The sequence below is a fragment of the Notamacropus eugenii genome, chromosome 4, assembly GCF_028372415.1.
Source record: "Notamacropus eugenii isolate mMacEug1 chromosome 4, mMacEug1.pri_v2, whole genome shotgun sequence".
NCBI classification, from domain to species: Eukaryota; Metazoa; Chordata; class Mammalia; order Diprotodontia; family Macropodidae; genus Notamacropus; species Notamacropus eugenii.
This window is the reverse complement of record NC_092875.1, coordinates 271,627,116-271,651,443: the sequence shown is the minus strand read 5'-3', so window position 1 is coordinate 271,651,443 and position 24,328 is coordinate 271,627,116. Positions and strand designations below refer to the sequence as shown.

At 36.2% G+C, this 24,328-nt stretch overlaps 1 protein-coding gene across 7 annotated transcripts in view; it reads left to right on the top strand.

Moving 5' to 3' along the window:
• Positions 1-24,328, top strand: part of ATP6V1H (ATPase H+ transporting V1 subunit H) — a 119,882-nt gene that overhangs the window by 12,126 nt on the left and 83,428 nt on the right. For 5 of the 7 annotated variants that reach the window (XM_072604587.1, XM_072604590.1, XM_072604589.1 and 2 more), the window contains exons 3-7: positions 12,533-12,635; positions 15,167-15,256; positions 17,281-17,394; positions 19,819-19,923; positions 22,761-22,811. In XM_072604587.1, the coding sequence (XP_072460688.1) occupies positions 12,533-12,635; positions 15,167-15,256; positions 17,281-17,394; positions 19,819-19,923; positions 22,761-22,811 (463 nt within the window). The remainder of the gene's footprint in view (positions 1-12,532; positions 12,636-15,166; positions 15,257-17,280; positions 17,395-19,818; positions 19,924-22,760; positions 22,812-24,328) is intronic. The other 2 variants (XM_072604593.1, XM_072604594.1) reach the window with 1 other exon arrangement.

Sequence of the window (24,328 nt, the reverse complement as noted above, 5' to 3'; positions counted from 1 at the left end):
TAGCCTCAGTTTCCTCATCCACAAAATGGGGATAATGATAACACCTACTTCAGAGGATTGCTGTGTGGCTCAAATGAGAGCACATGTAAAGTGTTTTTGAAACTTTAAGCCGCTCTGTTAATCATGGTTATTATTATTGGTCATTGTTGTCATTAGTGCCTAGCACTCTTCCCTACCCATGGGGACTTATTAAATATTAAATGGAATTGATTTTCCTAGTGAATATTAGGGAAACCAACTTTACCCTGGCTTTACATTCTATGTGGCAACTCTGTTGCCATAGGAGTTGCCTAGCTTGTTAACTTGTTGTTGTTTGGTAGTTTCAGTCACGTGGGACTCTTTGTGATAACATTTTGGGATTTCCGTGATAAAGATGAGGAGTGGTTTGCCTTTTCCTTCTCTAACTCATTTTACAGATGAACTGAAACAGAGAGGGTTAAGTGACTTGCCCAGGGTCACACAGCTAGTATGTGTTGAGACCAGGTTGGAACTGAGGAACGTGAATCTTCCTGAGTCCAGGCCCAGTGTTCTATGAACTGTGCCACCTTACTGCCTTGTTAACCTGCTTAGCTCCTTTTAAAATGTGATGCTTTTTAGCAGGTATTTTATGATTATGCCTGAGGTTTCAAGACATTTGCGTTAGGCTATCCTATAACTATTTTAGTACTTAAATGATGTAAATTTCCTCAGCTCTTAACTACATATACATATTGTAACTTGTTTAATAGCACTGGATCATTACTCCCAGGGAACCTCTGGAGAATCTTGACCACTAATGGGTATGCAGATTGGAGGCCAATAACTTTAGAGACTGGCAGTAAAAGGAAATAAAGTTTATTCTAAATCTAACGGAGGGGGCCCATTTCCTGGTAAGTCGGTCTCTGAACAATTAGTATTGCTTTGACTAGAACTTGTATCCTAGCCCCCTCTGCAAAAGTCACAGGCTGCATTCTGTGGCAGTTTAGGTCAGATTGCTAATAGTTTTCTTTTTTTCTTCTTTTATTTATTTATTTATCTATCTATCTACTTATTCATTTATTTATTTTTTATTTAACTTTTAACATTCATTTTCACAAAATTTTGGGTTCCAAATTTTCTCCCTATTTGTCCCCTCCCCCCACCCCAAAACACCAAGCATTCTGATTGCCCCTTTCACCAATCTGCCCTCTCTTCTATCATTCCTCCCTTCCCTTGTTCCCATCTTCTCTTTTGTCCTGTAGGGCCAGATACCTTTCTATACCCCTTTACCTGTATTTCTTATTTCCTAGTAGCAAGAACAGAACTCGACAGTTGTTCCCAAAACTTTGAGTTCCAACTTCTCTTCACCCCTCCCTCCCCAGCCATTCCTTTTGGAAGGCAAGCAATTCAATATAGGCCATATCTGTGTAGTTTTGCAAATGACTTCCATAATAGTCATGTTGTGTAAGACTAACTATATTTCCCTCCATCCTATCCTGTGCCCCCGTTGCTTCTATTCTCTCTTTTGATCCTGTGCCTCCCCAAGAGTGTTGACCTCAAATTGCTCCCTCCTCCCATTGCCCTCCCTTCCATCATCCCCTCTCCCCTGCTTATCCCCTTCTCCCCCACTTTCCTGTATTGTAAGATAGGTTTTCATACCAAAATGAGTATGCATTTTATTCCTTCCTTTAGTGGAATGTGATGAGAGTAAACTTCACGTTTTTCTCTTACCTCCCCTCTTTTTCCCTCCACTAAAAAGTCTTTTGCTTGCCTCTTTTATGAGAGATAATTTGCCCCATTCCATTTCTCCCTTTCTCCTCCCAGTATATTTCTCTCTCACTCCTTAATTTCATTTTTTTAAGATATGATCCCATCCTATTCAACTCACTCTGTGCTCTGTGTGTGTGTGGTGTGTGTGTGTGTGTGTGTGTGTGTGTGTGTGTGTGTGTGTGTGTGTGTGTGATCCCCCCAACTACCCAGATACTGAAAAGTTTCAAAGAGTTACAAATATTGTCTTTCCATGTAGGAATATAAACAGTTCAACTTTAGTAAGTCCCTTTTGACTTCTCTTTGCTGTTTACCTTTTCATGCTTCTCTTCACTCTTGTGTTTGAAAGTCAAATTTTCTTTTCAGCTCTGGTCTTTTCATCAAGAATGCTTGAAAGTCCTCGATTTCATTGAAAGACCATTTTTTCCCCTGAAATATTATACTCAGTTTTGCTGGGTAGGTGATTCTTGGTTTTAGTCCTAGTTCCTTTGACTTCTGGAATATCCTATTCCACGCCCTTCGATCCCTTAATGTAGAAGGTGCTGGATCTTGTGTTATCCTGATTGTATTTCCACAATACTTGAATTGTTTTTTTCTAACTGCTTGCAGTATTTTCTCCTTGACCAGGGAACTCTGGAATTTGGCCACAATGTTCCTAGGAGTTTCTCTTTTTGGATCTCTTTCAGGTGGTGATCAGTGGATTTTTTCAATATTTATTTTGCCCTCTGGTTCTAGAATCTCAGGGCAGTTTTCCTTGATAATTTCATGAAAGATGATGTCTAGGCTCTTTTTTTGATCATGGCTTTCAGGTAGTCCCCTAATTTTTAAATTGTCTCTCCTGGATCTATTTTCCAGGTCAGTTGTTTTTCCAATGAGATATTTCACATTATCTTCCATTTTGTCATTCTTTTGGTTTTGTTTTGTGATTTCTTGGTTTCTCATAAAGTCATTAGCCTCCATCTGTTCCATTCTAATTTTGAAAGAACTATTTTCTTCAGTGAGCTTTTGAACCTCCTTTTCCATTTGGCTAATTCTGCTTTTGAAAGCATTCTTCTCCTGACTGGCTTTTTGGAGCTCTTTTGCCAATTGCGTTAGCCTATTTTTCAAGGTGTTATTTTCTTCAGCATTTTTTTGGGTCTCCTTTAGCAAGGTATTGACCTGCTTTTCATGCTTTTCTTGCATCTGTCTCATTTCTCTTCCCAGTTTTTCCTCCACCTCTCTAACTTGATTTTCAAAATCCTTTTTGAGCTCTTCCATGGCCTGAGCCCATTGAATATTTATTTTGGATGATTGGGATACAGAAGCCTTGATTTCTATGTCTTTCCCTGATGGTAAGCATTGTTCTTCCTCATCTGAGAGGATGGGAGGAGATATCTGTTCACCAAGAAAGTAACCTTCTATGGTCTTATTTTTTTTTCCCTTTTCTGGGCATTTTCCCAGCCAGTTACTTGATTTCTGAGTGTCCTCTCCACACCCACCATGCCTCCAGATCTGCCCAGCCAGCTCTTGGAGTCTGAGATTCAAATGCTGCTCCCCAGCCTCACGGCTTTCAGCGGGAACGGGGCTGCTATTCAGTGTGAGATTAAGTTCAGGTGCTCAGGTGGGGGCTTGGCCACCTCATGGGGCTCAGTTTCCTCAGGGGATTTATGCTGAGACCTTCAACAATGGATCCGACCTCCTGCCTGCTTTGGGAGCCCTTGTCTGCTGCTGCCTCCGCTGTCGCCTCCCGAGGGGGCCTGAGTTAGGGAGACACCCCATTCCCCTCTTGGCCAGCCAAAGAGACTCTCTCACTGACCTTTAGCGCCCATGGGTGGAGGGACCTGCGCAGCTGCTGGAGATTCTGTCCCTGAAGCCTGCTCAGATCTGCTCATCTTGGTGCCGGGCGGCCAAGGCAGGGCTGTGCTGTTCTCCGGGTTCAGGGCACGATGGACCTTTTGTGTGGGTTTTTCAGGGCTCTCTGGAACAGAAATCTCCTCCACTCCGTTGTTCTGTGGCTTCTGCTGCTCCAGAACTTGTTGGGAGTTCTTTACAGGAATTTTATGGGCTGTGGGTTTGGAGCTAGCATATGTGTATCTTTCTACTCCACCATCTTGGCTCCTCCCCCAGAAATCATTTTCGAAGCAGAGGGAAGAGAAGAGAAAAAGAGGTGACCAAGGAGAGAAAAGGAACTTTCTAGGGATACATTTGTCCTGCAGTTGGTAGGATATGTTACCAGGTGGGAAAGCAATTTCTGTTCCAGGGCAGAATGGGGAGGTGACCATATAGATAAAATTGTTATGATCTGTTAAGACAGAAACCTGTTTGATTCATGGCAGCAGGGTTGAGGTAGTCTTGTCTAAGGACAACAGAGAATAAAGCCATCTGTTAGACAGTGACCCAGTATAACCTTTTCTCCTTCAGGGTTTGTCATCTTGAGTTGCTGTGGTCCTCACAGTTAGTTGGCAAGGTTTTGACCTTGTGGTGATGACCTTCTATAACTTAGCTAGATTGGTTTTGGAGGACAGATGTGCTTTGTTATCGTGCCCTTGCTGAAACCTTGTTAGCTTGGGGTAGGACCCGTGGGGTCTGTGCTTGTTGTCAGAGCCTTCATGCTTTAACCCCTCCTGGTTCTGTTCTGACTTTCCTACACTTTTCCCCCTTTCCTTAGCTGCTGTTTCACTCTGGGACTTTTCTTGGCCCCTGAGACTTCCTTACTCTAGAACATGGTGGGGAACCTGTGGCCTTCTAGGTCCTCAAGTGCAGCCTTTTGACTGAATCCAAGTTTTATAGAACAGATTCTTTTATTAAGGGGATTTGTTATGTGAAGTTTGGATTCAGTCAAAAGGCTGCACTTGAGGACCTAGGGGACCACAATGAGGCCTTGAAGCCACAGGTTCCCCACTCTTGCTCTAGAACATCCAACTGATCTTTCAGCCTTCTCACTTAGAATGTCCCTTGAATGGTGTGTGTTTCTCCAGGGACTTCCACATTGGTCCATGCCAGCCAGCTTTCATTCCTCTTCAGGCTTTAGTTCTGATGTTTTACTACTGACTTTCTCCCACCCTGGAACCAGTTCCATGCCCCTACCCACTCTTCATCCACAGACATATGAGCACTCTGCCTCAAAGTAGGGTTTTAGTGGAGGTACTTTATCAAGAAATGAAGCCAAATTTTCCAGGATGTTTTTTACTCTCTCAGTATGAATTATTTTTCTTTTTTCCAGGACTAATTTTAGTATAGAGTATATCTTGCTTTAGGAACACTTGATGTATAAATGTTGAAATTTAGAAAGAGATAAATTAGGGAATTTATTAGGATTCACAGCATGTTATTTAAAATATAGAACACCCTAAGTTCATTTAGAATGATTATCCCGTTTCCAAAAATTTGGTTTATATGACTTTTGTCATGGACGCATGTATAGGTGAAGTTTATTGTATTTTAAGAAAAGCGTTTTGAATGATGCTAAAACACATAGATTCTGAGGCCCTAATGATTTTGCACAAGGAAAATATGCTGAAGTATCTCATTTTTTGACAAAGTAGATTTTGTATTTATACTAAAGTCAGGATCTCTTGATGACAAGAAAATTTATTTGTAAATTGTTTTAAATTGAAATTCATTTGATGCTAAACAGGTGTGGTGAAGCAGAATTTGAAATGCCACTTGGTTTTCTAATGCCATAGTTTAGTACTTTCTAAAGAAGCAGATTGCTTGAGTTGCTTAGTGAATAGTCTTTGAGAATTACTCTTATCCTCAAATTCATCATGTTATTGCCAACCTGATGAGCTTTTCTGAACTTAGCTAGGCTATTCCTTGGATGAAAAACCTTTAGTCCATTATTAACCCCCTACTGACTCCTACCAGACCTTTCTATCTTGGTAGGAACTTTCAGAGCTAGTATTCCATTGGCATAGTGTTCAAGAAGACAGGATCATGTTCATGCAGAGATGAGGCTTTGGAGTAGGATTTTTGTGGAGGTGAATAATGTAATATTGAAATATTAAATGCCTTCTTATTCTTTTGGATTTCAAGAAAGTAATTTAAAAGTTGTTTTTTTTTTAAATAGGTTAATTGTGTTTTGACTCGTGAAACCTCCACTGTGCTCAGATTTGAATCTTCCATGGTCTAGAAGTTAAGGAAAACAGGATAAAAGAATTTTTGAGGTTAATAAATAGTACATGCATATAACCTTATACTTAAGTAGTTTTACATTTTGTTAGAAGAAAAGTGTATGCACTAAGTTTCTAGTTTTTTAAAAATCTGCCTTTTATTGCCATCTAAAAAATGTTTTTATTTATATAGTTGTCTATATTCTTTTGGTTCTGCTTTGCTCACCCTGTATTACTTCATAACACTCTTCCTATGATTATAGTATATCTTTTGAGCATATATTGACTGCTAGTCTTTTTTATAATATGAAGCTTGGGCCTAAATTTATTGGCTTTGATATGGCAAAAGTCAGCTAATTATTAGCTGAGTGTGCTGCTTTTTTGTTTTGTTTGGTTAGTATTTTAGCTTGTCTTCTATCACCCAAACTGAAAGTGCAGCAACCCCTCCTGGGTTAGATTCCACTACTAATTGGCATGGTAGTTTACCTGTTCTACTTTTCTGACTGGGGCTATTTTACCTCTCCTCAGGCAACCTGCCCTCTGCTTGGGCCCCCTGCTCCTGAGGCTCCCCAAATTGAAAAGTGAGGACTATTTAATAGGTTACATACCCTAGACCCACTGTAGCTCAACTCTTGAACTCAAGTGATCCCACCAACCTTAGCTCTAGCTCTCTTTTGAGTAGCAGGAATTATAGAAGTACAGGAGCACCCCACTGTGATTCACCTGGGTTTTAAGTTATATGGTATTTTAGTTCTTAAAACACTTTATAATTTTGTTTTCTACCAAATTTGAACTTTAATTTGAATTTCTCTATTTTGGTGCAGAAACCTTAAGGACCTGAAGTTGTAAGGATTTGTTTTTCTCTTCTAGCATCTTACCTGTTGATATGAATTATTAAGATAAATCATAATAATGATCCATAGATATATTCATCATTTTGATATTATTACATTTATACTAGTTCTAATTTCTTTTTTTAATTTAAGTTTTTTTTTCAGTTTTCTACAATCACTTCCATATATCTTAGATTTTTCCCCCTCCCTCCCCAAGATGGCATGCAATCTTATATAGGTTCTGTACATACATTCTTATTAAATGCATTTTCACCTTAGTCATGTTGCATAGAAGAATTAAAATGAATAGGAGAAACCATGAAAACAGAACAAAACAAAACATAACAAAAGAGAAAATGGTCTGTTTCATTCTGTGATCCAGTTCCATAGTTCTTTCTCTGGATGTGGAAGGCATTTTGCCTCAAGAGTCCATTGGGAATATTTTAGGTCCTTGCATTGCTATGAAGGACTAAGTCTACCAGAAAAAATTCCTCAGACACTGTGGTTGTTGCTGTGTACAAAGTTCTCCTGGTTCTGCTCTTTTCACTCAGCATCAGTTCATATGAGTCTTTTCAGGCCTCTCTAAAGTCTTCTTGTTTATCATTTCTTATAGCGCAATAGTCTTCCATTACATTCGTATACCACAGCTTGTTCAGCCATTCCCCAATTGATGGGGATCCCCTTGACTTCCAGTTTTTGGCCACCACAAAAAGCTGCTATAAATATTTTTGTACATGTGGGAGCCTTTCCCATTTTTGTGATCTCTTGGGGTATAGTCCTAGAACTGATATTGTTGGGTCAAAGGGTATGCACATTTTTGTAGCCCTTTGGGCATAGTTTCAAATTGCTCTCCAGAATGGTTGGATGAGCTCACAGCTCCACCAACAATGAATTAGTGTTCCAACTCTCCCACATCTTCTCCAACATTTATCATCTTCCTGTTCTGTCATGTTAGCCAGTCTGATAGGTGTGATGTGGTACATCAGAGTTGTTTTGATTTGCATCTCCCTAGTCAATAGTGATTTGGAGCATTTTTTTCATGACTATAGATTGCTTCAGTTTCTTCCTCTGAAAGCTGCCTGTTCATAGCTTTGACCATTTATCAACTGGAGAATGACTTGTATTCTTGTACATTTGACTCAGTTCTTTATATTTTAGAATTGAGACCACTAATTCTAATTTCTAAGGGATGTCTTGGTAGAAAGTCCTCTTCTATTATGTGGACTTTCTTTTTGCTTAATCTTGGACATTCTGAGCACCTTAGTTTAAGGTTCTCAATTTTTTGACCTTCAGGACCTTGTATAATCTTTCTGTTGTGCCTTAAGTTTTCTGTGTGTAAAATAAGTGACAATTGCTACCAATATTTTCATCAAGTGATGTGATAGTCATATGTATCACTATATTTTTGGTTGAAATAGGAATCCTGTTTTTAAGAATTAGTTAAAATTTGGAGTTTTAATTTGTGTTCTATTGAGTCAAATACTTTTATTGTCTTTGCTTTTTTTTTTTTTAAAAGACCTGGACATTTTTTTTAATGATTCAATATCAGAAATTGTATGATTTTATTCATGAGAAGAACCTTAAAGAAGACACATTAACAAAAGCTTTGCTGTTATTCTCTAAGTATCACTCTGCTGCTCCATCTAACTTGTAGCTAAGTTGTCTCCTGTCTTGTTTTCTATTTTAATTTTATCTGTTTATTTTTAGTTTTCAACATTCACTTCCATAAACTTTTCAGTTTCAAATTTTTTTCTGCCTCTCTTCCCACCCCAAGATAGCATGCAATCTGATATAGGTTCTGTATATGCATTCATATTAAACATATTTTCACATTAGTCATGTTGTACAGGGGAATTAGGACAAATGGGAGGAACCACAAGAAAGAAGAAACAAAACAAAGTAACAACAAAAAAAGAGAGCCTGCTTTGATCTGCATTAAGATTACGTAGTTCTTGTGAATAGTATTTTTCATGATGAGTCTTTTGGAAGACCTGGACATTTTTAACAATCTTTATATGGGCCACAGAGTTTTTATGTGGTACCAACTAGATGAAAAGTTATAAAGTAACTTGTTTGCCTTCATTCACAGAATTATAGACTATGTAGACTTAGAGCTGGAATGAATTTAGAGGTAATTTGGAAGATTGTGTAATAACAGGAATCTGGGGGAGGCACCCCTCACTCCCTTCCCATTTTTCAGATAAGGAAACTGTGGTCCAGACTTTGTCACATATGAGTAGCAGAACTAGAATTTAAATTTCTTGACTCCCATGACAGTGCTCTGTTATTCCTTGATATGCTTGGAGTAGAATAGTTAGATCTTTTTTCTTCTTTTATTTATTTTCAGTGTTTTACAGTCACTTCCATATAACTTGGATTTTTTTCCCTCCTTCCCCCCTCCCTCCCCGAAATGGCATACAATTTTATATAGGTTCTACACATACATTCCTATTAAATACATTTTCACTTTTGTCATGTTGCATAGGAGAATTAAAATGAATTGAGAGAAATCATAAAACAAACCAAAATGTAATACAAAAGAAAATGATCTTCTACATTCTGTGATTGAATTCCATAGTTCTTTCTCTGGATGTGGAAGGCATTTTGCCTTAAGAAACCATTGGGAATTTTTAAAGTCCTTGCATTGCAATGAAGTTCTAAGTCTACCAGAAAAAGTCCTTTCACACTGTGGCTGTTGTGGTGTACAGTGTTCTCCTAGTTTTGCTCCTTTCACTCAGCATCAGTTCATATAGGTCCTTCCAGGCCTCTCTGAAGTCTTCCTGTTCATCATTTCTTACAGCACAATAGTATTCCATTACATTCAAGTGCCACAATTTATTCAGCCTTTCCCCAGTTGATGGACATCCCCTTGATTTCCAGTTTTTGGGCACCGCAAAGAGTGCTGCTATAAATATTTTCATACATGTGGTTCCCTTTCCCATTTCTGTGATCTCTCTGGGATAGAGTCCCAGAAGTGTTATTGCTGGGGCAAAGGGTATGCACATTTTTGTAGCCCTTTGGGCATAGTTCCAAATTGCTCTCCAGAATGGTTGGATGAGCTCACAGCTCCACCAACAATGAATTAGTGTTCCAACTCTCCCACATCTTCTCCAACATTTATCATCTTCCTGTTTTGTCATGTTAGCCAGTCTGATAGGTGTGATGTGGTACATCAGAGTTGTTTTGATTTGCATCTCTAATCAATAGATCTTTTTTCTTTTGAGCCTGTTACTGTTATAGACAGTTTTGTTAAGATAATTGATGCTGGAAATTGAACATTTTTTTTTTTTTTTAAGATCATGGTAAATTGTGTATGTGTGGCCATCTGTTTCTAGCCTAGGTGTATTCCATTTGAAAAGTGTTTCAGCATTTTATTGGTTATTGAGGTATTTCTAATGTGAAATTTCCAATTTATTCATCATAATAGTATTTATCCTAAATAGCACAAGAAAAAATAAATGATAAACAATTATGTTGTATATTTAGGAAGATTCAATTTGAAGAGAATTAGATTGCTTCCGGTTATTTTATGTATTTCTTATAAGGAAGTGAAAAGTAGTTTCAAATAGTCTTAAGAAGCTGTGTAAATCTCACCTATGACACTTACTACCTTGGACAAGTCATTTCAAGTCCCTGAACCTCACTTTGCTAATCTCTATAATAAGGGAATAGCTAGGTGACTGAGTCCATGGAGTACTGGACCTCCAGTCCAGAGAACCCAGGTTCAAATCACACCTCAAACACTTAGTGACAGTGTGACCCAGTACAAGTTACCTAAATGCTGTCACCCTCAGTTTCCTTATTTGTAAAATGCAGATAATGATAGCACCTACTGTCAGGGTTGTTGTGGAGATCAAAGGACTTCATATTTGCAAAGTACTTTGGAAACATTAAAGTGCTCTGTAAATGATCATTATTGTTATCATGATATCTCTGAGGAGGCCTCTTCTGGTTCTGACTGATCTTTTATCCTGTGCTTGGTTTCATGGAAACTATTTTCTAAACGTTGCATAAATCAGAATATTTTGGACTATAACCATGTACTGAGGAAATCAGGAGCTCGGAAGGGGATTTAATCCTGGCTTATACCTAGAATGGAACTATTTTTGTATTGTTTTGATCCTTCTTGGAAAATGCCTCAAGGCTAGTAAAATCTCTTTCTGGGGGGATGATAACTCAGAGTAATCTGTGCTTGTATTGCCTTCTACATTTAAGGATTTAGTAGTATTATTTGACCCAGGAGAATATATGGGACATTAAGGTCATAAAGTTTTGAGTAGGCATCCCAAAAGTGTTATATTTTTAGAGCAAAGGAGGCTAGCTATTGCAGTAGGATGTGATAAGAGCATAAAATAGTTGTGGCAGTGTGAATGGAAAGAAAGGAGTGGATGTAGATAGAGATTTTAGTGCCTTTTGAAGGGTATTTAGTTGTCTGAGCTGGTTAAGGGGGGCAGTGATGAGTTTAATTTTGGATATGTTGAAGGTGCAATGTTAGTAAGATATGAGTAGAAATGTCTCCTAGATACTTGTAAATAAGAGACTGGATCAGAGGGAAGAGGAGGTTTTGTTTGTTTTGTTTTTCCTTAATAGTTTTGTATTTGGGTATTGTATTTGTCCTTGAGTATTTTTCTTTTTTAAAAACCATTGGATTTTATATCCTTGGAGGGGGGGGAGGGAGAGAAAGAGGGAGAAAAGTTGGAGCTCAAAATCCTTCAAAAAATGAATGTTACAAATTGTCTTTATATGTAGTTGGAGAAAACAAAATACTATTAAATAAAATAAAAAAAGAAAGCAAACTAACTTTGGGTTAATGCGGTATCATAGCTGGAAAGGACCTTTAGAGGGACCATCTAGTCTAACCTCATTTTAAAGAGGAGGAAACTGAAGCCCAGTTAGGCTAAGAGACATACCCAAAATCACATAAGAAATTCTTTCCCCTCTACTACACCATCTCTCCCAGGTCTGTCCCACTGCATCTTTCCTCATTTTTTTTTTTAATGACTTAAAAAAAATTATTTTTAGTTTTCAGCATTCAGGAAGAGGGGTTTTTATACACACCCACTCACCCACCCACCCACCCACCCATTTATTTACTTAAAGGAATTGCTAGCATTTTACTTTCTGTGTGAGCTAGTGTAAATAAAAGACCCAGGATTGCATCTTGGGGGAGAACCAAATATAGTAAAAGGAGTCTGAATGACACATAGGAGTGAAGGAGGAGTTTCAGATTATATCATGGAGCAGATTTCTTCTTGGAGTAGAAAATGGTTGAGATCAGGGAACTCGTGGAGAAAAGCAGGGCTACATCCTTAGATTAGAGAGAGGAATAAAAGGATAGATGTCGTGATAGAAATGGGTTGAAGGAAGATAGGTAAGTGCCACAGGTTATTCCTTTATTGCCTCCATGAAATAGGAAATAAAATATAGGAGACTCATGTATTGAATCTGAGGCAGTTTGTTTTTCAGTGGGATATAGGTCTTTACTATCAACATTTCACTTTTGATTCCTCTTTTATTAAACATTGTCTTTTTTATTTGCTTTCCCTCAACTCCCCATTAAACCCTGTTATGTAACAAAAACAATTAAGTAAAACCAACATCTGACAAGATTTGCAACATTCTACATCTATACTCCTCTACCTTTCTACTAAGAGGAGGGAAAGTTTGTTTTGTCCTCTGTCATCTTGTGCAAGTATTGGTACAGAATTTACATTTAACCTGAGCTGTCTTTTAGTGCTGCTTTCATTTCCACTTTTTAGCATAGGGGGCTTTAGAAAAGACAAGAAAATCTAAAATGATCTCTGGGTGGTTCATTGGAAACCAACTTTAGTATACACATATTAACTTTTATTTAATAAAACAAATTCTGTGTTTGCTTTCTAGGGGACAGATGATTTCAGGTGAAGATTGTGAATTTATTCAGAGGTTTGAGATGAAAAGAAGTCCAGAAGAGAAGCAAGAAATGCTTCAAAATGAAGGCAGCCAGGTATTTTATTTTGATACTTTTTCATGTTTAAAATGTTAAAATTTTGATAAAATTTAGATGTCTGGGTTCATATGACTTAAGTAATATAAATGTTGTAGTAGTATCTTGTAATAAATGTGGTCTTTGGTGTTTGGATTTGGCTATATAAATGAACCCTTTCAAAAATAATAAAATATTAGATTTGAAATACTTTATCATTTTTAATGATACACTAGGAAAATTGGAGATGAATTCCACAAATCATTATGTAGAAGAGATTTTATTGTATTTTATTTAATTTTAGATAACCTTTTTAAAGTTCTAGCTAAAAATGTCAACTCCCATAGAGTTATCATTAGATTTTAGGGCACATTACATACTACCTTAAATTCACAGACATAAGGAAAAAGTATAACTGATTTAGAAGTGTGTGGCATCCATGTGGAAATCTCTACTTTTGCACATAGCTAATACTAGTCTGATAGGGAAATCAGTTCTTGTAATTATTCGGTGAGATAGCCAGGATAACACCTTTCACTCACTCTTTTGGGCTCTTTTAATTTTTTATTTGTGGGTTAGTAAATAGTTTTGTGGGTTGTAAATGATTGTACAAATAAATGTTAAATTAGTGAGTGGCAAGAGCACTGAGTTTCCTTCCTTCTTTTCTAGACAGCCCACATGTCCTTGATCTTTGGAAGTCCATTTATGTAGCTGGTGTAGTTCATCACTTCTTCCAAAATATAGTCAATGTTCATTTTGGTTTTAGTTGAGTTTAGGATCATTAGGGAGATGACTATCAGTGGAGTTAAATCCATACAAAAAGGCTGTTTGGCTAGAAGGAACTACAAAGAGAATTGGAAAGTTCTTTCTCATTGACATTTTATTTGTCTATTTGTTACTTTGGTGCTTTTTGTTAAGAAACTTTTGGCTTAGTTTATGATTATTACTTTTGTGTGATATGACTTCATGTGGATGTTTCTTACAGGGATCACCTTGGTGATCTTTTCAATGAGAACATCTCAGTGTGGTATTTGTTATATGGTGTAGAGTTAACTATCTAATCTGAGAAAGAATCCTGGGTGCCCTGAAGAAGATAGTTACTTGAATTCCTGCTTGTTTACATATGGAACATAAATCTTAAAGCCCTAAATGTTTTGAATATTTGAAATAGGTTTGTTTTTTTTTTTTGCTAGAATGTTACTCTTTTGATAAAATGTTTTTACTATGTGGTTCTCAGCTTCTAATGATGCTTCATTTTCATCATGGCCCTCAGGACTATCATTTGCTTTCCCTGTGGGCTTAGGTAAAGCTTGAAATTGCAGACCTTAAAGGAAGGATGAGAAGATCTGTAATTAGGTCCAACCCATTTGTCTTAAGCTAGAGTTAGAGTGAAATTACCCATATTATTTTGCTGTATGTAATTTGTAGTTTTGTAATGTAAGGGAGAATTAAAAATTATATTTTTTCCAATTTGGTCATCATTTCTTATAACTGAAAGATTTTTCTGTCTTCACATAAAAGATTTATACTTAGATTGTAAACTGTTTGAGGGCAGGATTTGTCTTACTTAACTTTGGGTTTCCCATAGCACCTAGCACATAGATTGTAATAGACAATCAATGTTACTTATGAATGAATAAAGTGTTTCTTATAAAGGCAGTTAAAATAGTTTGTGTTGTAGAGTAGTTAATTATGTACTTGCCTTATCCTCACTATTTTTATAAGCTTTGTCAAGGTAGAGTCAGCATCTTGCTCATCTTTGAATCTTGCTATAGCATCTTGGCAGAAGGCTTCACCCATCGCATATTTTGTTTGTTATTTTGGATTACATCTGGCATTTCATCCATGTAGGGATAGCTCAGTGAGGAAACTCTCTTCACTAATGCAGTTAGGTATCTGTTTTCTATTTCTGGTCTTTCCGTCAGTCCATAGGCATTTATTATGCACTTACTACATGCTAGGCACCATGTGCCAGGCACTCACTGAGAAGTACATTTGCCTAGGATCCCACAGCCAGTATATATCAACGTGAAGGACATAAACCCAAGTTTTTCTGACTCCAACGCCAGCTCTCATCTATTATGCCACACTGCTTCTATTCCCATAATATGTGCTTAATAAATAATAAGTTAAAATTTAATCTCTTTTACCTCTTATGGTGTTCCTTTTCAACACATTGTCCTTTAGAAGGTGTCAGAATCCCTGTGCTTCTCTTCCTTGAAAGATTTGGAGGCATTGTATTTTAATATGACAATGGTGATTCTACTTATAGAGAAAAAAATGTGTTTTAAAAAAAATTGTCTTTTATATAGCAGTCAATTCTTTTATCTATTTGCTGATTTTCTGTAGCAAATGTTTAATCTCAGACTTAGCTTCCCCTGTTCTCAAGGGTCTTGGAAGCAGTTTTACTCAAATTTTAAGTTGAATTGCGTAAGCGTATGGAGTAACTTTAGCTAGTCAAATATAGTTATCAAAAATGCATCTCTTGATAAAAGTTATAGATTACGAATTACAGTATTTAGTATAAATTTGAATGTGTTTTTATTTTCTAGTGTGCCAAAACATTTATAAACCTGATGACTCACATCTCCAAAGAACAGACAGTTCAATACATACTAACCCTGGTTGATGATATGCTTCAGGTAGGTTAATACTCCATTTAGTTGATATGCTAGTTTTACCTTTTTGTTTACTTTAGAGTAATGAAAATTTTAGGGATTTTACTTATACATGGTGATAGTAAATTTTCCCCAATTCTGTAACTTGTGAGAATTGTGATTTAGTAATTATGAATATATGTGTAAGTGTGATTTATTTTTCAGGGTGATTAATATGCAGAATTTCCCTATGTTCAGTACTTAGATGGTCTTTATTTAACATATACTATGTGCATTTAATTTTGCTAGCAGCTTTTCTTTTAAAATTGGTTGATTGTCCCTACGTGTAGAACAAGGTATCTTCTGTGTTTCTATTCCAGCTTCCTAGCGAAGAGTACAAGTCATAGCCACATAAGCAGCTTATTGGACTATTAACACTAACACTACATATGTTTAGAGAGAGTTGAAGGAAAGTGAAATAGTATGTTTTTAGGGACATCTCCTGAGATCATGAATGCCCAAGGACTTCCACGTGACTTGTGATTTTGTGAACTATTGCATACCATAGATTTGTAGCTGCCTGCCCTCTGATCTAGAGAATCAGGATGAATGATGTTTTTCCATCATAACCAAACTTTCCAAACCTCAAATTTGAAGACTTAGCTAACAATTGAGCAGGACTTATTTTCTTAAGCAAGAAAAATCAGACATTTGGGTCTGTATCTTCCTTATCTTCCAAAGTACTGTAACTAGACCAGTGCCTGTGAGTTAAATGGATTAATCTCTTATAGAACTGCTGGAAGATGAAGATGAATATGTTTAAGACCAGGAAAAATTTAAAGTTGCAAACAGAAGGTTGCTTGTTAAACTTGAAAAATGAACAAGTAATTTCCTGCCTGCTCTCTAGAACACTGAGAGATTAAGTGATTTGCTGAGGACCCTACAGGTAGTGTATGTTAAGAGTGGGACTTGAACCCAGGTCCTTGAATCCAAAGGCCAGGTCAGCACTTTGCAGTTTGGTGTACTGCCCCCCAAAAGGGATAAGGATCCAGGGCAATTGATTGAATAATCAATCAATAAGCAATAAATATTAGGTGCCTACTATGTGCCGGGCACTGTGCTAAATGTTGGGTCATTTTTATTAGAGAAAAGCAAAGATCTTTTTAGGATCAGATCAAATGCTGCCTCTTCCATGAAGACTTATTTTTTTTTATTATTATTACAATTGCCTCATCAGTTATTAGGGCACTTAAGACACTGGTGTGTATCTGCTATGATCACGTGCATGTTATCCTGGCTATCCTTAAACAAAGGCTGAAGTATTATCTAAGTCAAATCCTGAACTTTAGTTTTCATTAATAAACTTGAAGGAATGATGTGACCGTATGTGGGGGCTGGGAATGAGTGTGGCCTTCGCAGGGAGGTGGATGATTAGCTTTTTTGGAACCAGAAGTATGATGTTAGAGGGTAGTGAGTTGGAGGGGAGGGTAGTGAGTTGGAGGGTAGGTTAGATCATCTGATATCAGATTATGGCTTGTTTTGAAGGCCATAAATTTAGAGTTAATAAAATAGAAATTAGGACTTTTTTATATATTCTTGAGCAGAAATGTGAAATAGTAGAGTAGTAGTTTAGGAAAATAAAACTTTCGTTTTTATAAAAATATTGCTTTAATGAAACTTTCTTGGTGCTTAATTCTTTTAACTATAAAGTGAGAACAGTATTAACTTTCATAGCTTTCTTGGACTAAGAATAAAAATATTTTAAAGTCTTTTGTAGCTGAATGAAGTCCTTGTTTGAAGTACTTTTACTTGACTCAATAATTAGAATAAGCATTCCACAACATAAGGATATGAACAAACACATAAGGATATGCCTTTGTCAAACAGCAGGTAATTGTTAACATCCAGAAAACAAACAAAAAACTAGCATGAATAAAATAGAATGTTTTGTGATCTTGCAAATTGGAAAAACCTTTAGTGCCTTACTTGTATGTTTAATAAGGAGGAAAATGTTTCATGTACAAAATTTGATATGAAAATGACATTTCTGAACATTTATGTTTCTTTAGGAAAATCACCAACGAGTTAGCATTTTCTTTGATTATGCTAAACGTAGCAAGACTACAGCATGGTCCTATTTTCTGCCAATGTTGAATCGCCAGGATCTTTTCACTGTCCACATGGTAAGCATTCAGTTGATTAGATTTCTAATGTAAAGGAGAGATGACTTCAGAGACATTTGTGGTTCACACATTGTTTTTCCATTTCCTTGGGAGAAATCATAGCTATACTATTATTTAGGAATTTTAGCTCTGTTAATTTCAAGTTAATGGCTGGGTAATCTCAATAACTGTAAAATATCTTCTGACAAAGTAGTGAAAAGCAGTGGAGGGGAAAAGAGGTTGTACATAACTGGGGGATGATGCAATTTAAGCCTCATCATCCAAAGGGTGTATGTCATCAGAACTAGTGGAGAGCAGTAAACAAATTGAATGGAAATGATTTAATTGTGTTTCTGTTATAATCTATTCTTATTATTTTTTGTACAACCACACTATCACAGTAGAACTCTTACCTCCACAAAGGCAGTGGAAATGACATTTAAGAAGTCTGAGTTTACATACTCAGTGTGGCTGATCCTGATCTAATCAATACAGAAAATGTTGGAATTAATATGGTTTTAAAGGTACTTAGGAATCAATATTCAAGCTACTCAGAGAGGAGAAAATTCCAAAAAGAATGGAAAAAATCACAGATGGTATTATTACCAAAAAAACAAAACAAAACAAAAAACTGAAAGGAAGACATCAGCTACTTACTAATTTAGCTTCTTTGTTCTTTATAAAATATTTGAGAACAGTCTTTGCACTCATTAAGGGTATCTTTCATGAAAGGTATGGAAAGGAAGCAGGCAGACTTTTGTAGACATTTTACATTCATTCTCATACTATGAAATAACAAAGCTTGTAAAGAATATAAGATCCTGATGTGTTTGTTGTTTGTTGATTATAAAAATAGCTTTTGATTTTGTTGAACAAAATGTGAACTTAGGTACTCTTCTCCAATAAGGTATTTCCTCTGCATATGAGAGAATCGTGCAAGATTTTATGATAAATCGAAGAAAATAACTTTATTCTGTGATCTCTTATCAATATTATACTTTGTGTACTTCAACAGATCTGTGATCTCATCATTATGGGCACTCTAGAACAGTGCTAAGTTGTCTGTGCCTTTTCATCCTTTGCATGTATGTATGTAGTCTTCTGGTGATGTATGCTGTAGAGTACTGCAAAAAAATCAAAACTGTAATTGATCCAAAAGGCAGTGAAAAGATGTGTGGCAGAATGAGAGAGCCTCACAGCAGTTCAATTCAACAAACATCTATCTCTATGATCTCCAAAAGTTCTTCGTAGAGGCTATATCGAATGTGATGAAGACCCTCATTTCTGTCTTAAAATTATGTGGGTACCAGAGCAACTTTTGAGCTGCTTGTCTGCTATCCTTATTCTTGCTACATGATTTTTCCACTTCCATTTATGTTTATACATTTTCTGGATAGAGTATAAAGTCCAAATAAAATGAGGGAATGGAGGCCAACAGGGTTAAGTGACTTGCCCAGCATCACACGGCTAGTAAGTGTCTGAGGGCAGATGTGAACTCAGGAACAGGACTTTTTCTGACTCCAGGTCTGGTGCTCTCTGTACTGTGCTACCTACCTTTTCTATTAGGTGATGACATGAAATTGTATGTACAAATTTGGGATTGAAAGTTGAAAGAGAAAAAGTTGAGATGAATTGTATTTAGGTCAGTTTTAGGACCACTCCCTGGTCATGTAACCCAAAGGACAGTGGAAAGGTGTGTGGTAGGCATAAAGCCATAAAACATGTTTGCAGTTATGAGTTGCATGAGAAAAGTGGCATAAAAGATGTTTGGAAAAATATGTTACAACTAGAAAAGACTGGGCTAGCCACATAGCAAGAGCAAATGATTACAGATGAACAGGCTGAATATTACGTTAGTATCCAAGAAATATCAACCATAGTAAGGCTTCTGGAGTCTTAAGTATGTCTTTGATGGGAGATTTATGGAGGGAGAAAAGTCCCGTGGAATAAAAATGTGTAAGTGGTTTTTGATTTGTAACATCATAAGAAGTACTGGCATCCATGAGATTGTGGATTGATTTCTCAAAGCATTTAAGATTGCAAAGATGAATGATTTGATAACAGCCTGCATTTATGTAGCATCTTATGTACATTATTTCATTTGATTCTCACTGTAGCTCATTGAGGAGCATATCTTTCTGTGATTTTCCCCTCAGAACACATTTTAAAAAACACATTTTTATTGATATCTTTTTTTTTTTACATCATCAGAATTTTCCCCTGTATTCCTTTTCTTCTCTTTCCAAGAGAGGGTTATCATATGTGAGAAATGATAATTTTAAAGACAAAAAAAAATGAACCAGTAAAATAAATCATGATAGGGTTTTGAAACTCCAAAACATATTCGGATTCAAAGATTAAAGGATACTTGATATGTTTTAGGAATCAAATGTCACTGGTGATTATTAATCCATTGTAATGCAAGCATTTCTTCTTTGTTTTTAGGCAGCAAGAATTATTGCCAAATTGGCAGCATGGGGAAAAGAATTGATGGAAGGCAGTGACTTAAATTATTATTTCAACTGGATAAAAACTCAGTTGAGTTCACAGGTAAAAGAAATTTCAGTTTTAATCTTGAAAAGAACATTTAATTTATATTATGATGCTAATATGATATGCTGTGATACTAATAGTTATGGTAGCAAATTGAAGGGCCACACATTATTAGTAACCTTCATCTGCTCTCTGGTGGGAGCCTGCTTCTTTGGGGTAGACCTGGCTCTTCTACTCACCTTTTATTCTACTGGCTTTCTCTTCCTACTTCTTCTGTTTCTTCTTCATTATATACTTGTACCTCATGGTAAAATTGTGTTTCTCTTTAACTCCCTTTTGCTGCATTTCTCTATCAGGCAGTATCTTGTTTGTATTTCACTTCCTGTTGGTGATTCCTCCTTCATCGCATTTCCCTGCTGTTGAACGTTAAGACCTAAAGTTGTTGGTGAGACTCTGCTATTGGGCTAGTCCTATTGATTCTAGGCCTATCCATTCCTGCTCTTTCTTGGGACAAAAAAAATAGGTGACTTGTTGGCTAGGAATATAGTTTTTCAGTTTTTGGACTTCTTGTTCTCAAGAGTGAGGTCAAAGCCAGGGAACAGACAGAGTCTCTTTAGATGGGAGTTAAATTTGTTGGTATGTTGAAACTTTCAGCAAGGATGATGCTTTCCTCATAGCCTTCAGGCAGGTAGGTGGTGAAGATGAGAATATTTAAGAATTATTTTTAGACAGGATGAAATGAGGAGTGGGATTTCTGGAAGAGAATCTTGGAGAGGGAGTGATGGAAGAGAGTAGAATAAGCGTGGCGCTGAAGTGGTACCTGGTGGTTCTAGAGATGGAGGCATATCAGAGCAGGATAATGTCACGTAAGGGGTAATGGGAGGTGCTAATTTACTGGAAGGATTTTGTTAGTGATGCACAGGAAAGGGGCAGATGATGTACTTCTTTTATGGCATTGAGTTTCTAATTGTTATATTTGAGTAAGCTTTCTGAAAGATATAGATGTATGAGTGTGTGAATGTAATGCTTAAATGGGTTTTAGTTTCAGGCATGTGATATATGACATTTCCCATTTATTTTCTATAGCTGATTTTTGGTACTTTAAAAAAAATTGCACAATATATTTAAGAGTAATGAAAATAGGGATAGATACATTTTTGAAAAAATAGTTCTGGAGATGTTTAGTAATATAAAATACTTGTCTGGACACTAGCTTCATTGAAGTAAGAGCCTACTATTTTATTTTAAAATGCCTCTTTGGGCTTAGTTTTGAAAATAATTATATTTAGAAGAGAACTAGTTAATTCCAAATCAGTCATGTTTCTTCATAGAGCCTTCAAATTGAGGTATAGAAGTTTGAAAATGGAACTTTGTTTTTAAGTATATCATCACGCTCAATTTTAATGTGCTTCAATTAACCAACTAGCATTTTAGAGTTCTTCTGCACTCTCTCTATTTGAAATAAGCTTTCTTTAAACAACTGTCACTCTAATTTTAGAATTCTACCATGGTAACACCATTAACATTTCAATCAACCTGTCTGTAGTAACTTGATTCATTCTCTTAAGTTTTGGAGTGAACATTGATAGTAAAGAAGCAACACTGTAATTTACAGTCAGTATTTTGGGTGGTTTCATTTCGTTTTTTGTTTAGTCTTAAACTTTTTGGAAATAAAATTTATATTGTGGCTCACAACTGAGAGAATTGGTGTTATTGCAAGAGCCTGTGGTTACAGTTATTCATTCCTAGTTTCCTTTTAAAATACAAGGAAATAACACTGGCATAATCATAATTTACCATAGAAGTTTCAGTGTCTGTAAGATTTTTTTCTTAGAATTGAATTCATTTCATGTTAAATAAGTCATTCTGAAAGGGAACACGTCTGTCAAAGGTTAGAAATTTTGAGCTTCTTTGTTTTCTTTTTTTTTCTTTGTATTTACTCTTACTTCATGGCTTTTCATAGTACCTGGTGCGATTATTAGAATTCTTTTCTTGTACTTGTGCTAGGATTGACTTTGTAATCTGTCTTAAAGGTTATCACTATGATTATTTTCAATTCTCCTTAATGCCTTTTTTCAAGTACCCTGTGACAGTATTTCTGGAAGACAACTTTTGAATGATTTGAATGACTTTTTTCTCCTCATAATGGCTAGAAATGCACCATTCCATATGAAATTCCTTAAATTCAAAGTAATTGGAAGGGCCATGTCCTTGAAACATTTATTGTTTAATGGCATCAGTCAACAGCATTTATGAAATTCCTAGTTCTAAAATTGTGGACAAATAAAAAAGAAACTCTGTTATTTCCTTAAAGAACTTCTCAGCCCCTTTTGTATGCTCATTTTTTGTTTCTCTACCTTAATTACTCTGCTAACTATGTAAAAAATATTTTTTTTAATTGAATATAAGTTGTTAATACTACTGTTGGTATGGCAGTCATTAGCTTTAAGGCATAGACCCAAATCTCAGGTGATTGTCTCCTCAGGTTTGTGCAAGTAGAGAAACATGGTTGATTTAGCACAAATTTTTGAATATTCCTTGAAGTCTGACTCAAAGTGCATGTCCTCTTGAGCCTTTCCTTTTGAAATTTTGTGTGCCTCTAGGTTTTTTTGCTGTATTGTCATTTAGTGCTTTAGTGACAGTGCTTTTCTCTATATAACATGGTTGCTTTATAATAAGGATACACATATTTGCAAGTACTTAATACTATTTAAATAAAAATGTGCTGTCTAGAATATTTTTCACATTATACTCATGACAACATTACCTTGTTATATACTTGACTAAATAGAATTAGATAAAAAATAAAATTTGCTGTGATCCCTTTCCTAAATTGATATGTTAGGATAAAATTAAAAACAAAACTAAGTAATGAGTTATTTATTTTGCAATAGAAACTGAGTGGTAGCGGGAGTGCCGAATCAGGAACGGTCTCTACAAGTGAGGTAAGTATTTATACCATCTTAATACACTGACCTAGCATACTACATTTGTTATTGTTAATAAGTGATACTTAGTTTTTAAAAAAATGTTCACTAGCCTCAATTTATTTTGTCTTGACATCATTTAAATCTGTTTATCATCCACGTTAGGTTTTGATAGTCCACGTTCATAAATTATTTTTGGCGCATAGACATAGTCCATCACTCTTCCTTCTTGATCTGTACTACAGGTCAGCTCTGCATCATAAAAATCAAAGCAAGATGGGATATTTGCTTGGTTGTTGCTTAGTGGGACATTGAAATTCTACTGTTAGGCTTCTTATCACCATTTTAAACTTTGTTTAGGCATCTGGACTAATACTTGTAAATGATACTCCTTACAGATAGTGGGGCAATGAATGATTAGCAGGTTTCTGAATTATTTAGCCATAAGATTAAAGAGCATTTAGTTGGACTTGGGAGATGCTTGAGGTAGGGAGACCAGTTTGGAGACTTGCTTTAGGCCATGTGAGAGGTGATAAGGGCCTGAAGTAGGATGGTAGTAGCTGTGGGAGTAGAGAGAAGGGGCAATATCTGAGGGATGTGTTGAAGGTAGGAAAGATAAAATTTGTCAACTGAGTGGAAATTTGTAGTAAATGAGAGTCAGGAATCTAGGATGACTGTTTCAAACCTGATTACTGGGTGATTGGAGGTTTTGTTATTGTTTGGGGCAGCTAGGTGGTCCATTGGATAGAGTTCTGGGCCTGGAGTCAGGAAGATTCAGGAAGACTTCTAGAGTTCAAATTTGGCAGATATTGAGGTTGGTTTGTAAGGAGGGCCTTTTCAGAATCAAGGTTAGGACTGTGGTCAATAGGTATCAGGCACCAGTTGCAGAAAGGTTTTCAATTGGTAGACGTGTCCTTTTGCTTCAGTCAAGAATGAAATCATTTCCTGTCTGTGCTCTACATCAAGAGACAGTTCTTAAATATTGTTAGCTTGTGATCTGCTGATGGAAGTAAATGGGCTCACCCGACCGTAAAGCAGGGGAGAGGTATGGAGAAAGAGACAGACAAAGAGACAGACATGGATAGGAAGAGGACATGTGCCGTGATCAGATCCTTTTTTTTAAATGAGTGTCCAATATGACATAAATAATGTTTTGACTGCTTCAGGGTTCCATATTTTTATCAATTTGTGCTTACTTCCTTCTACTAATGTAAATTACAACTCCTCTGTAATGGCTAATTCGGTGATGAATCTCTTGTTTTAAAAATTTAGAAAACTGAAGATTAGCTTAATTTCATGAAACATACAGTTTTTAAGATCTGGAAGGGACCTTGGAGGTCTCTTAGGCTGGTTTCATAAAAATTGAGGTTCAGCATGGTAAGTGATTTTTGTGTTTTTTAGGCTTTTTCATTTTGAGTTTCCCTGGAAATTTATCAGTCTTCATTTTTGAAGAGACTTTCCTCTCACTCAAGTTGGAATGTCATTTTAAGCATGTTCATTTATAAAGGCAGTATTTTTCTATTCTTTCCTGAAAT